The 13,857-nt window shown below is 49.2% G+C and overlaps 1 protein-coding gene across 1 annotated transcript in view; it reads right to left on the bottom strand.

Moving 5' to 3' along the window:
• Nucleotides 1-2,461: 2,461 nt before the first annotated feature.
• Nucleotides 2,462-13,857, bottom strand: part of PCP4 (Purkinje cell protein 4) — a 55,509-nt gene continuing 44,113 nt past the window's right edge. The window contains exon 3 of the mRNA XM_057697766.1: nucleotides 2,462-2,871. Within this exon, the coding sequence (XP_057553749.1) occupies nucleotides 2,744-2,871 (128 nt within the window). The 3' untranslated portion in view covers nucleotides 2,462-2,743. The remainder of the gene's footprint in view (nucleotides 2,872-13,857) is intronic.

Genomic DNA, 13,857 nt, shown 5'->3' with positions numbered 1-13,857 from the left:
GATGCGTTAATATCAATACATCGTATCTCTGGGTGTGCAAAACTCGGCACCTCCTTGTCCTGGGCCTTGCCCTGACTCTCCCCCGACAGCCAACCACCCACACTATTTACTATAACTCCCACCATCTTTCAGATGGCTGCTGAGGGTGGAAGTTCCTCGGGAAGACTTGAGCGATTCTCCAGGTCTGGATGAGCTGCCTTCTCTCTGTTGTAGTGCAGCACAAATCTCCCCATTTCACTGTTTCTTTATCAGTGCCTCTTCCCTACCAGCCTGCCAGCACCATCACAGCATCAAGTACACACTTGTAGTAGGAGTTCAATAAACATGCGTGAAATGAAATTGACCCCATGTGCAGCCCGGCTCAGGCACACCCTGGGGAGGGAAGTTTCCTCCTCTTCTCTGTGATGAACACTGCCTCCCATGGGAGCGGAAAGGCCCTTGAAAGCCTGGAGCCATGAGCCACTTCTCCTTCCTCTGACTCTACAAGGCCATAGACCCAATGCACCCAATTCCCATGCAGAGGGGGACACATTTGGAGTCTCCCGTGTTGCTGTTGGCTGGAGTTTTAGACTCTCATGAATCCACCTGGGAAGTAAAATCTTAAATTCATCCCTGTGGCTCACATCAAATCAGATACCCTCGTCCTGTGATTTGGGACAAGAAAGGTGTATCAGAATCGTTGAGGGGTCTCTCCAAATGCCACAGCCCTCACCCCACTCCCCTCCTTTTGCTTCCCATGGGGCTTTTCCAGTGAGGGAGGAGGGTTTCCTGTCCCTGAGGACATTGGGAAAGAAGCCCTCCCTAGGATCCCGGCTTTGCATGAAGAGTCCCCTCTAGGGGGAGCATCCGTGCTATAAAACCAGATTTGCTTCCAGATTTGTTGAACGGTGCTGGCCATCAGGTCCAGACACATCCAGCAGAGGGATATCCCGCTTGCTTTGTGTAAAATATTCAGGGAATGAGGGAGCAATGGGGTTGCTGGGAGGATGGGATGTAGGAGGAATTCATCCAAATTACTTAAGCACTTGTTTTGTTCCAACTTTCTTTACCTTGGTGCTCCAAGGAAGTCCGGAGATGGCTACATCACATTCATATCCCCGCTGCCGCCGTCTCATGAAGCTTTCTATGGAGGGTCCCCTCAACCCTCTGTCCTCCTTTCAGTGGGACCACAGGCCATCAGGAGCCCCGAGGAGCCCTGGCTGGTTGCCAGTGCCACAGCAATCCTAACTAGTGCTTCTCTAATTGGAAACCCATTGGAAGAGCCCACATTTCTCTGTCCCTAACAGCCCCAGAGAACTGTCCAGTAAAAGGGATTTCCTTACACAAGACAATAAACACATTTTCAGATGGATTTTTTGAGACAGTTAATCCTCCCGAGCGTGCCTGTCTCTCTCAGCCTGTACCCTCAGGACAGAGAATGGGGCCCTGCCAGAGGAGCTGCAAGCCATGGCCTCGCCCGCTGGTTGTTTCCACCATGCTTTCCACCCGAACCTCCAGGCACGTGTATGTGAGCACACATGTGCACGCTCCCACACACACACGCACCACAGTCCCTCCACTTTCCACTAGTCTTCACAACCAAGCCTTGATCCTTGGTTAATTGCTGGCAAAGGAAAGAAACCAGCTGCCCCGGGATGAAGGTGAGATGCAGCTTCCACATCAGGTTCTCACACAGCAAAGCTCAAACCACAGCCAGTGTCGGGGGCTGGGGGCTCCTGCCACCTGGGGCCGCAAAGCAGGCATGCCCCCCGCCCCCCCGACTCGACTCGGAGGAGTGTCCTCTCCATGGGACAGCCCTCTCCTCCCTGCCTACCCTTTGGGGTGTGGGAAGCAATTTACCTGCCAGGTTTGCAGGGGAAGAGATGGGGTGGGAGAGGGTCTGCAGCTTCTCCAAACTGCAGGGTGCGCTAAATAATCCTAACAGGTGGCAAATCACTACCTTAGGAGTGTGAGGAGCTGGGGCAGGGGGTGGAAGGGGGGTGGACCAGAGAACCACCTGGCGCTGGAGCCCCACAGGTATGGAGAGCTGCAGGTGAGTGGCAGAACAGCCCTCGATGGGGGGGTGCATCCCCTGCGGAGCTCTGAAATGCACCTGCTGTGTAAACCTGGGTGACGCCCCCCCAAGCAGATGCATCGCCCTCCCCCTTCTTGTTCTGCTGGATGAGTCCTGATTCCCCAGGGAGCCTTCGGATTCTTCGGCATCCCAGGATCTGGGGCTCTCATCCCATCCTAAGAAGAAACTTCATCACCAGCGCCAGTCAGCAGTCAGAACTCTCCGAATGAGACAGGCATGGCTGAGAACGCGTCTCCCACTCTCAGCAGGAAACCTCCTCACAGAAGGTACCGTGTTTCAGCTCTAACTCTTAGAGGGAGAAGAAAATAGACATCTAGCCTGCAGTCACTTTCACAGTGGTAACTTCCCAAGTCAATATAAAGGGAGAGACGGAGGCAGACACTGGAATCACGCATCTTAACTCCATTTTATTACAACATCAAGGAAAATAATTAGTTGCAGGAGGAATGATACTGCAGATAAACAGAGATTAAGCCGCTCACAACTGCAGGGTCTACAGCTTCCTACGAGGGTATAAACATCACGGGTCTCTGTACATGCATTGTGGGACTACGGTGCAGGTGGGTACCACGTGAAGATGATTTCTCTCGAGGGTGTTGTTCTTTTATGTTCTTGACAGATGATAGTTGAAGATGGTGTCTTCTGGCAGACTAGGAAGGGGCTCTCCCGCTAGGACTGGGACCCAGCCTTTTTCTTCTGGAATTTTCTGAACTGAGACTGAATGGCCACCGCCGCGCGTTCTGTCTCTGGCGCATCCATGTCGATGTCGAATTCCTCTTGAACCTTCTTCTGCCCATCTGGAGCAAGACAAACACAAACATAAGGCAGTCACTGAGCTGCGCGCAGGAAGACAGACACAGCTCTGGATCAACCAAGCCTCCGGGGCGCCACGTGGCACCTCCCCCAACACAAGACCTAGTTTGCAAAGTACAAGCCAGTGGAGCGCGCCCTGGGCCTCCTCAGAGCTCAGAAGCACCCTGAACTCTACCCCTGCCAAGGAGGGATGGTGAAACTCAAAGACACAGTCTCCACATCGCAGATGTTTTCTGTACATGATTTTCCGTTCTTATGGCCCCATCTAACATTCGGATTAACAGATACACAATACTATATATAAAATAGATAAGCAAGGACCTACTGTATAGCACAGGGAACTATGGTCAATATCTTGCAATAATCTATAATGGAAAAGAATCTGAAAAAGAATAGATATACACATATATATGTATAACTGAATGACTTTGCTGTACACTTGAAACTAACACAACATTGTAAATCAACTGTATTTCAATTTAAAAAAAAATTTTACATGCTAGCAGTGCTGTTACTTTCCTCTGGTTTCTCGCTTAGATACAATTTAAATAGTGCTACAGATGTGGAGCCGGTGGTAGCTGATACAACAGCTGGAGCTAACAGAGTCGCTGAGTTTCTGTGCACATGCACATCTATTACCAGTGAGATTTACTTATTGAATTAGGCTTCTGTGTTTATTATCGTCACAGATGGACGACATTATTCAACCTTCACAAGCAAGACTTTTACAAGTCTTACATTTTGTTCCAATGAGGTAGGCTTCACGTTTGTTTGCTGAGGCAGAGGACTGAACTCATTCCCAGTTAAGATCATCGAAAACAGGATACAAGGCAAAGCAAAGTGATCACCTGTGCGGATGGTCCCTTTGTGCTGTGACCTTTCCAGCTAATACTGAAAACAAATACGTAAATAAAACCCTCTAATCACTCCTTCGATCCAGTGAAGGCTAATCATCAGAATCATCAAAGGCATTATTTATTTTAACTTTTATTTATCTACTCATTTATTTACTTGGACCAGGAATCGAACCCATGCCCTTGCAGTGGAAGTACGGAGTTGTAACCACTGGACCACCAGGAAAGCCCCAAAGGCATTATTTTTAATACAGACACAAGGATCCACCCCACACTCTGGGCTGCCTCTTTGCACGGCCACAGGGGAAGAGCTCCTGAGAACAAGACCAAGTTAGCTAAGTCAGCATCCCCGGGGATAGGGTCAGCTAACCTTACTTTTTTAAAAAGGCTCTCAGGTGATTCCAAGATGCAGCCAGAATCGAGATCCAGCTACTTGGCTTCATGTGAAATAACAAACAAGAGCCTGGGGTTAATTCCAGGAAGAACCGGGGGCAGAACCCACCACTTGGCACCTGGAGCATCCTTGCCACCCTGGGCTTGCACCTGGAGCAGAGGGGCTGGAAAATGTGAGGAGCATGTCCAGCTCAGGGATGGGAGAATCAAGGGCATTTGAGGCAGGAGAGGAAGTCCAGCCAGGGAGCAGGGGCGGGGCTCTATTCCTTGACAGGCTCTATTCCTGCCTGTCACCAGGCAGCCTGAGTTCATCACTTAAACCAAATGTGGTCCATCCCTTCTCTGCCTGTCTCAGTGCCCTTGGATGCTAGTATTCAGAGAGTGCCCCCAGCACAGAGGGTCAAGAACACTGGGATTACGTGCAAGTGAGACAGGTTCCTTCTCTCCTGCTTACTCTATCCTGTTCTCTCTCTGATAGATGAGGTAGATAGATGATAGATAGATGATAGATTAGATAGATAGATAGATGATAGATAGATAGATAGATAGATGATAGTTAGACAGATGATAGATAGGTAGAGAGATGATAGATAGATAGATAGATAGATAGATAGATAGATAGATAGATAGATAGATGATAGATGGATGATAGATAATAGATAGATGATAGATAGATATATAGGTAGATAGATAGATAGATAGATAGATAGATAGATAGATAAATGATAGATGATAGATAGATGATAGATGATAGATAGATGATAGATAATTAGATGATAGATAATAGATAGATCTATAGATAGATGATAGATAGATAGGTAGATAGATAGATGATAGATAGATAGATGATAGATAGATAGATAGATAGATAGATAGATAGATAGATAGATAGATAGATGAAGATATATGATAGACAGGTAAAAGATACACAGAGAGAGAGAAAGAGAGAGAGGGAGATGCATCTGGTTGTGTGACATTTCCTTTGCAGAGCCTTGAGCAGGCTTCTCTCAATTTTCTCAGAGACTAAGCAGGATCTGCCTGGAGCCCTCCAATCCCACCTCCATCTGGGAGGAGAGGATGCTGGCTTTGTAAGCCTTGCCAGACTGATTGGTCCGTGACCTAAATCAGTAGAATTGTTTTCGTCTATCCCAGATTGACTGCTGAGGCCCATAAACGCAGAGATTTTGAGTGCACCAATGTCCAGGACTGTTTGGGGGCGATCTTTTTTAACCCATGAGACCCCAGATGACATGGAGAATAGTGGCATTGTCTCTTACTGCTTCGGATAGTGTCCACACTTTAATCCACACTGAAGGACCCTTTCTTCAGAGACTATCTAAGGGGCAGGACCATCAGGAAGGATAGGAGTTTCCTGAACCTCGGGTTCATCCTTTACAAACGTTTCACTATCGTTATCACGTGAGACCAGGACCGAAGCGCAAGTATCTACCAAGCCTGACATGTCATGGCTCCAGCTCACCTGCCCGTGGCAGGGAGGAGAAGAAACAGCTTCTGTACCAAGCATTGTCATAAGATGGTTTGGAGTCCCAAGTCCCTTTCCTTCCAGAGGAACCCTTGCATCTACTGTACTGTGATTGCAAAGGGGGAAAATGAGCTTTGATTCAAAAGAAGACAGGAGATTTCTCCTTTAGATTTAAAATGTTGCTGCAGCCTGAAGCTTTTGAAATGCCTGGTAAGTCTTTTCCCTTTTGCAATAATGAAAGAAAACAGCAATATTATTTTTTGACACATGATGAATGAAGATGCGGAAAATTATGTATATTTAGGGAATGTATAATGAGACAGCAAGGACGGGTCATAAAAATGAATTTCACAATTTTATCTCCAACTAATATCTTCAGTCAAAAGTGATTTATAGATTCCTCCCTCGTTTGAAAAACATTTCAGTGTTTAAAAAAGAAACCACTAATATTTCAGGAATCGTTCCTTTTTCTTTACTTTGTAGAGTCAAGCGTTTCTTGGGGAAGGTCTGCCATGGTTACAGCTTCCACTGAGCTGTCCAGGGATGTGCAAAGCAGGAGGGGGACCCAAAGGGACAACGAATTAGAACCGGTGGCACAGGATTCAGGGAAAATCATGTGAGGGCCTGGAGATGGGTCCATGTGTCCCTGGGAGTTAGGAAAGCAGAGCTCTGAGCACCCTAGACTCTGCAGGAGCAAATGGATGATGGAGGAGGGCATCGGAGGGACCACAGCCAGTGCGCGAGCCCCGCACCCTGCAGAAATCCATCATGGGGCTGGCCCCCCTCCCATGACCTGGGTGATGGCGCCCACGGAGGGGTGCAGAATGGCCGTACAAAAGCCTCCCTTCCCTGCCACTCCAGGGCAGAGGAGAGATGCCTACCAGCAGCACCAGCTGAAACCCAAAGATAGGACCTCAGCCAAGCGTGCTGGGGACAAGACAGGCCCCAGGGAGTGTGCTCCCTCCAGGGTGCACCCCGTCCCCTCCCCCTGCATTGCGGCTCTTCACAGAGCGATCACTGTCTTATTCTACTTCCTGCTCTCCTCCCTGGTTTGTGGTCCATCATCGCACTACAGTGTGAGCCACAGGGCAGGAACATCACCTGTCTTGTTCCAGCTTCTCACCCAGGGCCCCGCACATAGTAGGGATTCCATGAGTCAATGATGATTGCAAATGAGACCATTAATTACTAAGCCAGGCAGCTGTCCAGGGCAGGCCTGCCCTGGAGGACCACGCCTAGTCACTCACCCTGGGTGGGAACCGTTTCACTTCCGTGTGGCAGGGGTCCTCAGCCCCTCTTCCACCACCAGGCCTCTCAAAGAGGAGGCTAGGAGGTGCCACGGCAAAGCCTCCGTGGGGCACCAACCCCAGCGACACGGTGAAGAAGAGGGGAGGCTTCTCTCCCGGATGGAAAACGGAATGACATCAGGAAGCATTGTCTAAAGGGCTGCAGGCAACGGTCAAGGCCCTGGCGGGAGAAGGAGGACACGGGTGTGCAGAGGTGGGCACCTTCAGATACTCACACTGATGGTGGATTCTCATGCCAGGGAACTCCGAGTGAGTAAGCCCCTCCATGCCCACCAGCACCAGCCCAAAGAATAAACAAAACTCAGGCCTCGTGTCAGGCAGACAGCGCCCTCCAGCCTCCTGGGGGGTGGGGCTGACTCCCGCCCAACCCTCAGACCCTCCCATCCCAGATGAGGCAGCCGGCAGAAGCAGAGGTGTGGGTCCAGGTGAGGGAGGATTGGGGCGTGTCTCTGCCTGCTCTGTGGCTCTCGGGAAGGTTCCTAGCTTCTCTGAGTCTTAGTTGTCTCATCTCGAAGATGGAGAAGTAAAACTGTTTTTTAAAAGCCTGCTCCGGGAGTTCCCTGGTGGCCTAGTAGTTACGATTCTGTGCTTTCACTGTCATGGCCTGGGTTCAATCCTGGTCTGGGAACTGAGATCCCACAGGCTGTGCAGCAAGGCCAAAAAAATAAAAAGTAGACGCCTGCTCCACCTAGTCACCACTGTCATGTGCAAATCAAGGCCGTGGTGCAAATGGAACAGAGGCCCAGTTGTGTCAGGCAGGACTCGCTACATCAGAGACGGATGTGGGCAGTCATGTCAGGGCCCTGCATCTGCTCAGTGTGAGACGCACGGATGCTTGAGCCACAACACTAAGGGGATGCTTTCCAGCCAGGCCGGCCACGCAACCACCAAACACAGCCAGGCAGGCGCCCCGAGGCACCAGGCCTCTCCGGGGGCAAGCAGCATTTGCTGAGCTGTGTCCGGATGGTCCCCGATCAGCAGCACAAGGTACAGAGACTCCTCCACCCAAAGACGACTCCCGGGTCCTGTGAATATACACCTGGGACAGCGCAGAAGGGTGATGCCAGTCCTCGCAGCTGGGAGGCCCTGAGGACGCCGGGCCCCGCACAGCTTCTCCATCAGAAGGGACAGTAGCTCTGGGTGAGCCGTGGAAGGGACCCAAGCCGTCCTCATTTCCAGATCTCCGTGCAGCCACCCTCATGTCCTCTGCTGCAGCTTCGTGAAGACATCCGCTGCTCACATCTGTGCTAAATAGAAGTGCAGCTGCCATTTTTATGTAGGGTCCGGCTGCCTGAAGTGGGCAAAACACATCCCACCCGGTTCCCGATGGTGGCTTTTGAGCCTCATCGGGCAGTATTTCACGAGAGCACTTTGTAAACTGCCCGGGACCACGTGGTCCTTATCATTTGTATCTGTCTGGGATCCCAGAATTTGATCCTTTCTGTGTGTCCCTCCAGGAAGGCGTTCTGAAGCTGACCAGGAGAACAGTCAAGAGATTATTCATCCCAATCCTCTGGTTTGATATAAAAAGGCAACAATTACCAGCTCCCCTGGAGCATGAGAGAGAAACCAACTTCCTGACTGTAAAGCTCAGGAGGTGTGAGCAGGGCCCCCAAACTGCCACGTTCTGTGTGCCTGGGTGGACCAGCACCCACCGCGAGCCCTTCAGACTTCACTCAAACGCTGCCAGGTCCATTACCAGGAGCACCGGTTCTCAGAGACGTGAGGCAGTCTGAGGAGGTGCGGGTCAAAACCTATCAGGCAGGGCAGCTGGCGGTCCCCACCACAGTGTCCGCCTACCTGTCCGTCATCCGTCTATCTGTGTCCCCATCCATCTTCTCTCTCAGAACGAAAGGCACAGCTGCAACACAGTCCCAGGCAACTAGACTTTTCTCCCTGGACGGAAACTTCCTCCAACAACCAAGGCACAACACAGAGCACTGGTGATGGCCCCAGCCTGATGAAGAAATGGTGCGCCCTGGGGCTCTGGGCGTGTCAGGATTCAGTGCTGCCATGACCTTCCCACCAGAAAAGAACTCAACCCTACTCAAATTTACACTTTGTAAGGCTCTAGGTATTCCTTACACCGCTTTCCTGAAATATTGCCTTTTCCTTGCAGAAACTGAGACAGGGAATGGCCCTGCTGTTTTGCATTTTATTATACCATTAAGAGAAATGTTGAGGTAGCCCTCCTTAAAGATGTCATTGTAATAAGAACCAGTCTTCACTGAGCATTAAAGAGATCCTCCGTCACCGATGTAAATGGATTTTCTTTTACAGATCATTTGATGGCAAATGGGAAATCAAGAACCATAAACATAAAAGGAAGGAACTGCTACCAGATGAGGACAATCCCAAACGCATACTACAAGTCTCTGATATTGTCATGAAAACCCGCCCAATGGGAAAACGGTTTGATAGACTAAAATCCCCTTTGCGTGACTCCATCCTGATAAACACAGATCAGCCCTATGGCCCATCACAGTTTCTTCCTGAGCAGCTGTATTAACCTGCGGGGCTGCCATTACCAAATGCCACAGCCTGGGTGCCTTAAACAACAGACATTTATTTTTTCACAGTCCTGGAGCCCAGAAGCCTGAGACCAAGGTGTCAGATGCTGTGGTTTCTCCTGTAGCCTCCCTCCTTGGCTTGCAGACGGTGGCTGCCTTCTTGCCGGTGTCCTCACATGGTGTCTCTTCCCCTTCTTACATCAGTCAGATTGGATTAGGACCCACCCTAATGACCTCATTATAACTGTATCACCTCTTCAAAGGCCCTGTATCCAAATACGGTCACGTTCTGAGGGACTGGGGGTGTGAATCTGGGAGGAGACACAATTCAGCCCTTGGTAGCACCTAACCGAACTTTGGGGCTCTGTAGGTTTTAAAGTGACTTTGCATCCTGTGCCTTGTCTGGCGTCTGCGATGCTTATAAGAGCTTCAGGGAACATCCATCACCCCCATCTTACAAAGACTCAGAGAGCATAACCGGCCTCGCCCAAGAGCATCCAGTGAGGGCTGATTCGGAATCCAGGTCTTGCTCCAAATCTTTCTGTTATTCCCCAGCATGTTGTTACTTTCAGGTCCTTAGACAGAGGCCAAGATGGCAGCCTTCTATATGGACCAGCTAATGTTGCTCAGGGGCAAAAAGAAATCTTCAGTAGTCCAAGTCTAAACACATGGTATGGTCTACCAGGTTGGAAAATCTGCCCGTTTACCAGGTGGTCCAGGAGAATTTATACCAAATTCTGTCATTTGGTAAACGGCCTGGAAGGCCTCGTATGGGCCCATCACTGTTCTAGGGGCTGGGAGAGGACAGAGCACAAGCGCAAAGCCCTGCTCTCCTGGGAAAACAGAAAATAAAAAAGGTAAATGCACGGATATGTGTTAGGATTTCAGAAATTCCAAAAATAAAGTGTGGTGCTGAGTGGGAGAGCAAGTGTGCGTGCTTTAAGGTGGCCAGGTAATGTGTCTGGGAAGGGGACAGGGGAGGGAGAGGGGGAGGGGGCCATCCCCAAAGCGAGCCTCAGACCCACCTGCCCAGACGGGAGGGGCGGCAGGGGCCCTTCACCAAGGAGAAACAACGCTTTTTGAAAAATTATTCTTCACTTGTTGAAGAAGTAGTCTTCATCCGTGCAGTCACCATCGAAGTGGCAGACTTCAAATAATTAGCATAAATTCTTTAGAAATTAACAGACACGTAGTCATCCAGGGCATAACAGAGCTATTCCTGGATCCTGCAACAGCTCGGGATATGATTTTAAAAGTTTGAAATTCAGCATCATTCCAAAATATATCATATTAACCCCCACGCTTGATCAAAGGAACTCTTATATTTGATTCTGAGTTTGCAATGATGTAAAGTCATTGCCTAAAGATACTGGCAGTAATTTGTGAACACGGGCTTGTGTGCGCACGCGCATGCTCACACAGACACACACAAACACAGACACACACACACACACAGGTAAAGGCTTTCTTTTACGCATTTATAACCCTCCATGTTTTAGGATTTATTTTATAGAAACAAATTACCTCCTAAGGCCTAATCCTGTAGATGAGAAATTTGCACATAAGCAGTAAATTGGGATATAATTGTCCTAAGTAGGAGTTCTCCTTGATTAGGAGGCGACGCACAGAGCAGAGCGTACTATAAAAGGACCTAAATTTTAGCACGCCATCAAGAAATAACAGTCATTTAACTTAAGTATGCCTTGCAAATGGGGTATTTTAATGCCAAGTTTGTTAGAGTGTCCTACCTTCTTTCAAAGCATAATGTTAACTTGGAAAGAATTAACATCTCTCAGTTGGGTTGCTCTTGATACATATAAGCTAATGGACATATTGTGCTTGGGCTCCTGGGGGCTCTGAACTAGCCACTGACCCCCTCTCTGGCCCCAGGGCTACTGAGTGGCTCAAGGACAGCCAGTGTGGCTTCCTTCTAAGGACACAAACCCAGCCCTCCAGGCAGGGAAAGCAATGAGACAAATAAGAAAATCGAGCATTGGAATTTTTATCCCTTAAGCCTCAAACTGGATCAAAATATACCCAGAGAACAAGGCAGCTAGTGTGAGGGAAAAGGTCAAATCCTCTCGAGGGGAAAAAAAACTTATAAACAGAAATCCGTGTACCTAGTTCATCACGATGCTGGCACCCAGCATTCCATTTCATGCAACGCCAATAAAAACAAAGACCAGCGTTCTTTTAAAAACTGTAAATGAAGGCCAAGAGGCCACAGCATCCTCAGCCTGTTGTTTCCGACTTAAAACAGTGCCTCCCTTGCTGGGCGGGAGCGAGCATGGAATCCCAGCAAGCCAGCTCCGAGCTCCGAGCTTCGGGCGATTGCTCGCTCCTGCCCGCTGGCTCGGGATTTATTGAACCGAGGCTGCTGGTGCGGAGAATTGCAATTTTCCAGGTCTCTGCTAAGCGGCAGAGATTAATGAGTAGGAGCAGGCATTAGCGGCAGTGGACGAGGGGGCTTTCTGCATTCGCAGTGTTCTCTTTCGCATCAAATGAAAACACATTTCCCATTTCTCCTAGCTTTCCATTTACCAAGTTAGCGCCCTTTGGGTACTTATAGCTTGTTCCAAGAGAGAGAAATTCCCTTTTGTCCTAAAACAGAGGCATTCTGAAACTCCCAGTCTCCACCGTCCACGGCGGGCTGTAGGGATGCAAACCCCTCTTCCTCATTATCCCGTTTCTCTGGCCCCTACCTGGGTGCAACTGCTCAGATAAGATGACTAACCAGCTGTGGCATTTAGGTAATCAAATAAGTGCACATCTGTGGGAATCAATGGAAGAGAATAAGCACTGGTGAGATCAAAAAATTCCCCAAACTCAAGTCTAGGAAGAGAACAAAAATAGATATAACTATCATTGTAAAAATAGTTTTCCTATTGGAAAGGCAACATCTGTTCCTAGTTGTATTTGTCTGCTAGGGCTCCCATATACAGCAGACATTTATTTGCTCCTAGTCCTGGAGGCTGGACGTCCAAGGAGGCTTATTCCTCTGAGGCCTCTCTCCTTGGCATGTAGACGGCCGTCTTCTCCCTGTGTCTTCACACGCTCTTCCCTCTGTGTGTCTCTGTGTCCTGGTTTCTTCTCATAAGGACACCAGGCATCTTGGATTAAGGACTCCCCCAATGACCTCATTTTACCTTCACTCCCTTTTTAAAGGCCATATTTCTAAAAACAGTTACATTCTGAAGCACTAGGGCTTAGGATTTCAGCAGATGAATTTTAGGAGGACACACAATTCAGGTAATGACACTAACCAAAATGCCTACCTTTTCTAGGAAAACAATAAAGGCCGATGAGGTATGATGAGAAACAGCTTCACTAGAGAAGCTTCAAATTCAAGTTCCAACTGATGGAGTGTGGTCCGATTTGCCTTTCTGAGGGTCACATCCTCCCCCGTGTTTGAAACGGGGGTGACAGTGAATCAGGGCTTGTTTCTCTCTCAAGACACTTACAGGAGAGGGTGCCCAGGCTGCTTTGCAATGTGTCAAGAGCAATGACAAATGCAGGGTTATTTCCTGGTGGTAACAGATGGGGCCTGCAGACTGGCTCACGCAGTACCCTCTCTTTCCACCTTCTCCCTCCACCACAGGTATCCTGGGAGCAGAATTCTGCTGCCCAGGTGAAGGGCCAGCCCAACAGGTGCAGTGTGGCAGGATCTGAGAAGGCAGAAGTGAGCACCAGGAGAGGCAACCAAACACAGGAAGAGCCCCGTCTGGCAGGCACAGAGGCGGGGGCATCCGCAGGCTTTCTCCAGGGCAGCCAGCAGACACCCACTGTCCTGTGCCTGGTGCCAAAGGCCAGGCAAGCAGCAACAGTAGAGGGGCTTCTGCTGCAAGATCTTGACACCTGATTGAGTGTATGCAAAGCATATACCTTGTTCCTGGCGGTGCACGGCCCGGGCTGGGTTCTCTGCCTCCCAGAAATTCTGTAAGGCATGGATAACTTGTAACAAACCCCTTTCGGCTGAATCTAGCAAGAGTGGGTTCTGTTGTTCATGCCAGCATCTCCTGCAGGCACGCCTAGCTTACATGGGGCTGTGGGAGAAGAGGGGTGTTATATAAGGAAGGGGATGACCCCGTGTGTTTAGGGATCAGATGTCAGGCTTTCATTTTATTTGCATAGAAAATTCTTTAGTATGTGCTGGAGAATAACTTGAATGAAAGTAGGTAAATAAGAACCCTGTCATAGGTGTGGATAACACGTCAGATGTTTCTTTCCCCTTCGGAGTACATGGTGAAAATTCCTTCCCGGGAATCAGCAGCTAACTTCCTAAACAGCAAACCTCTCAGAAAAGCCAGTTTTCCTTCCTTCACACTCTGAAGACTTCTAGCTGATTAGGGGATAAGGGGGGTGTGAAGAACTTACGAGTCATCTAACACCTTAGACCTGCCCTCCATGCCAGCCAGCCAGGTAT

Source organism: Hippopotamus amphibius, chromosome 10 (genome assembly GCF_030028045.1).
Source record: "Hippopotamus amphibius kiboko isolate mHipAmp2 chromosome 10, mHipAmp2.hap2, whole genome shotgun sequence".
Taxonomy (NCBI): Eukaryota; Metazoa; Chordata; class Mammalia; order Artiodactyla; family Hippopotamidae; genus Hippopotamus; species Hippopotamus amphibius.
This window is presented reverse-complemented; position numbering and strand designations above follow the sequence as displayed.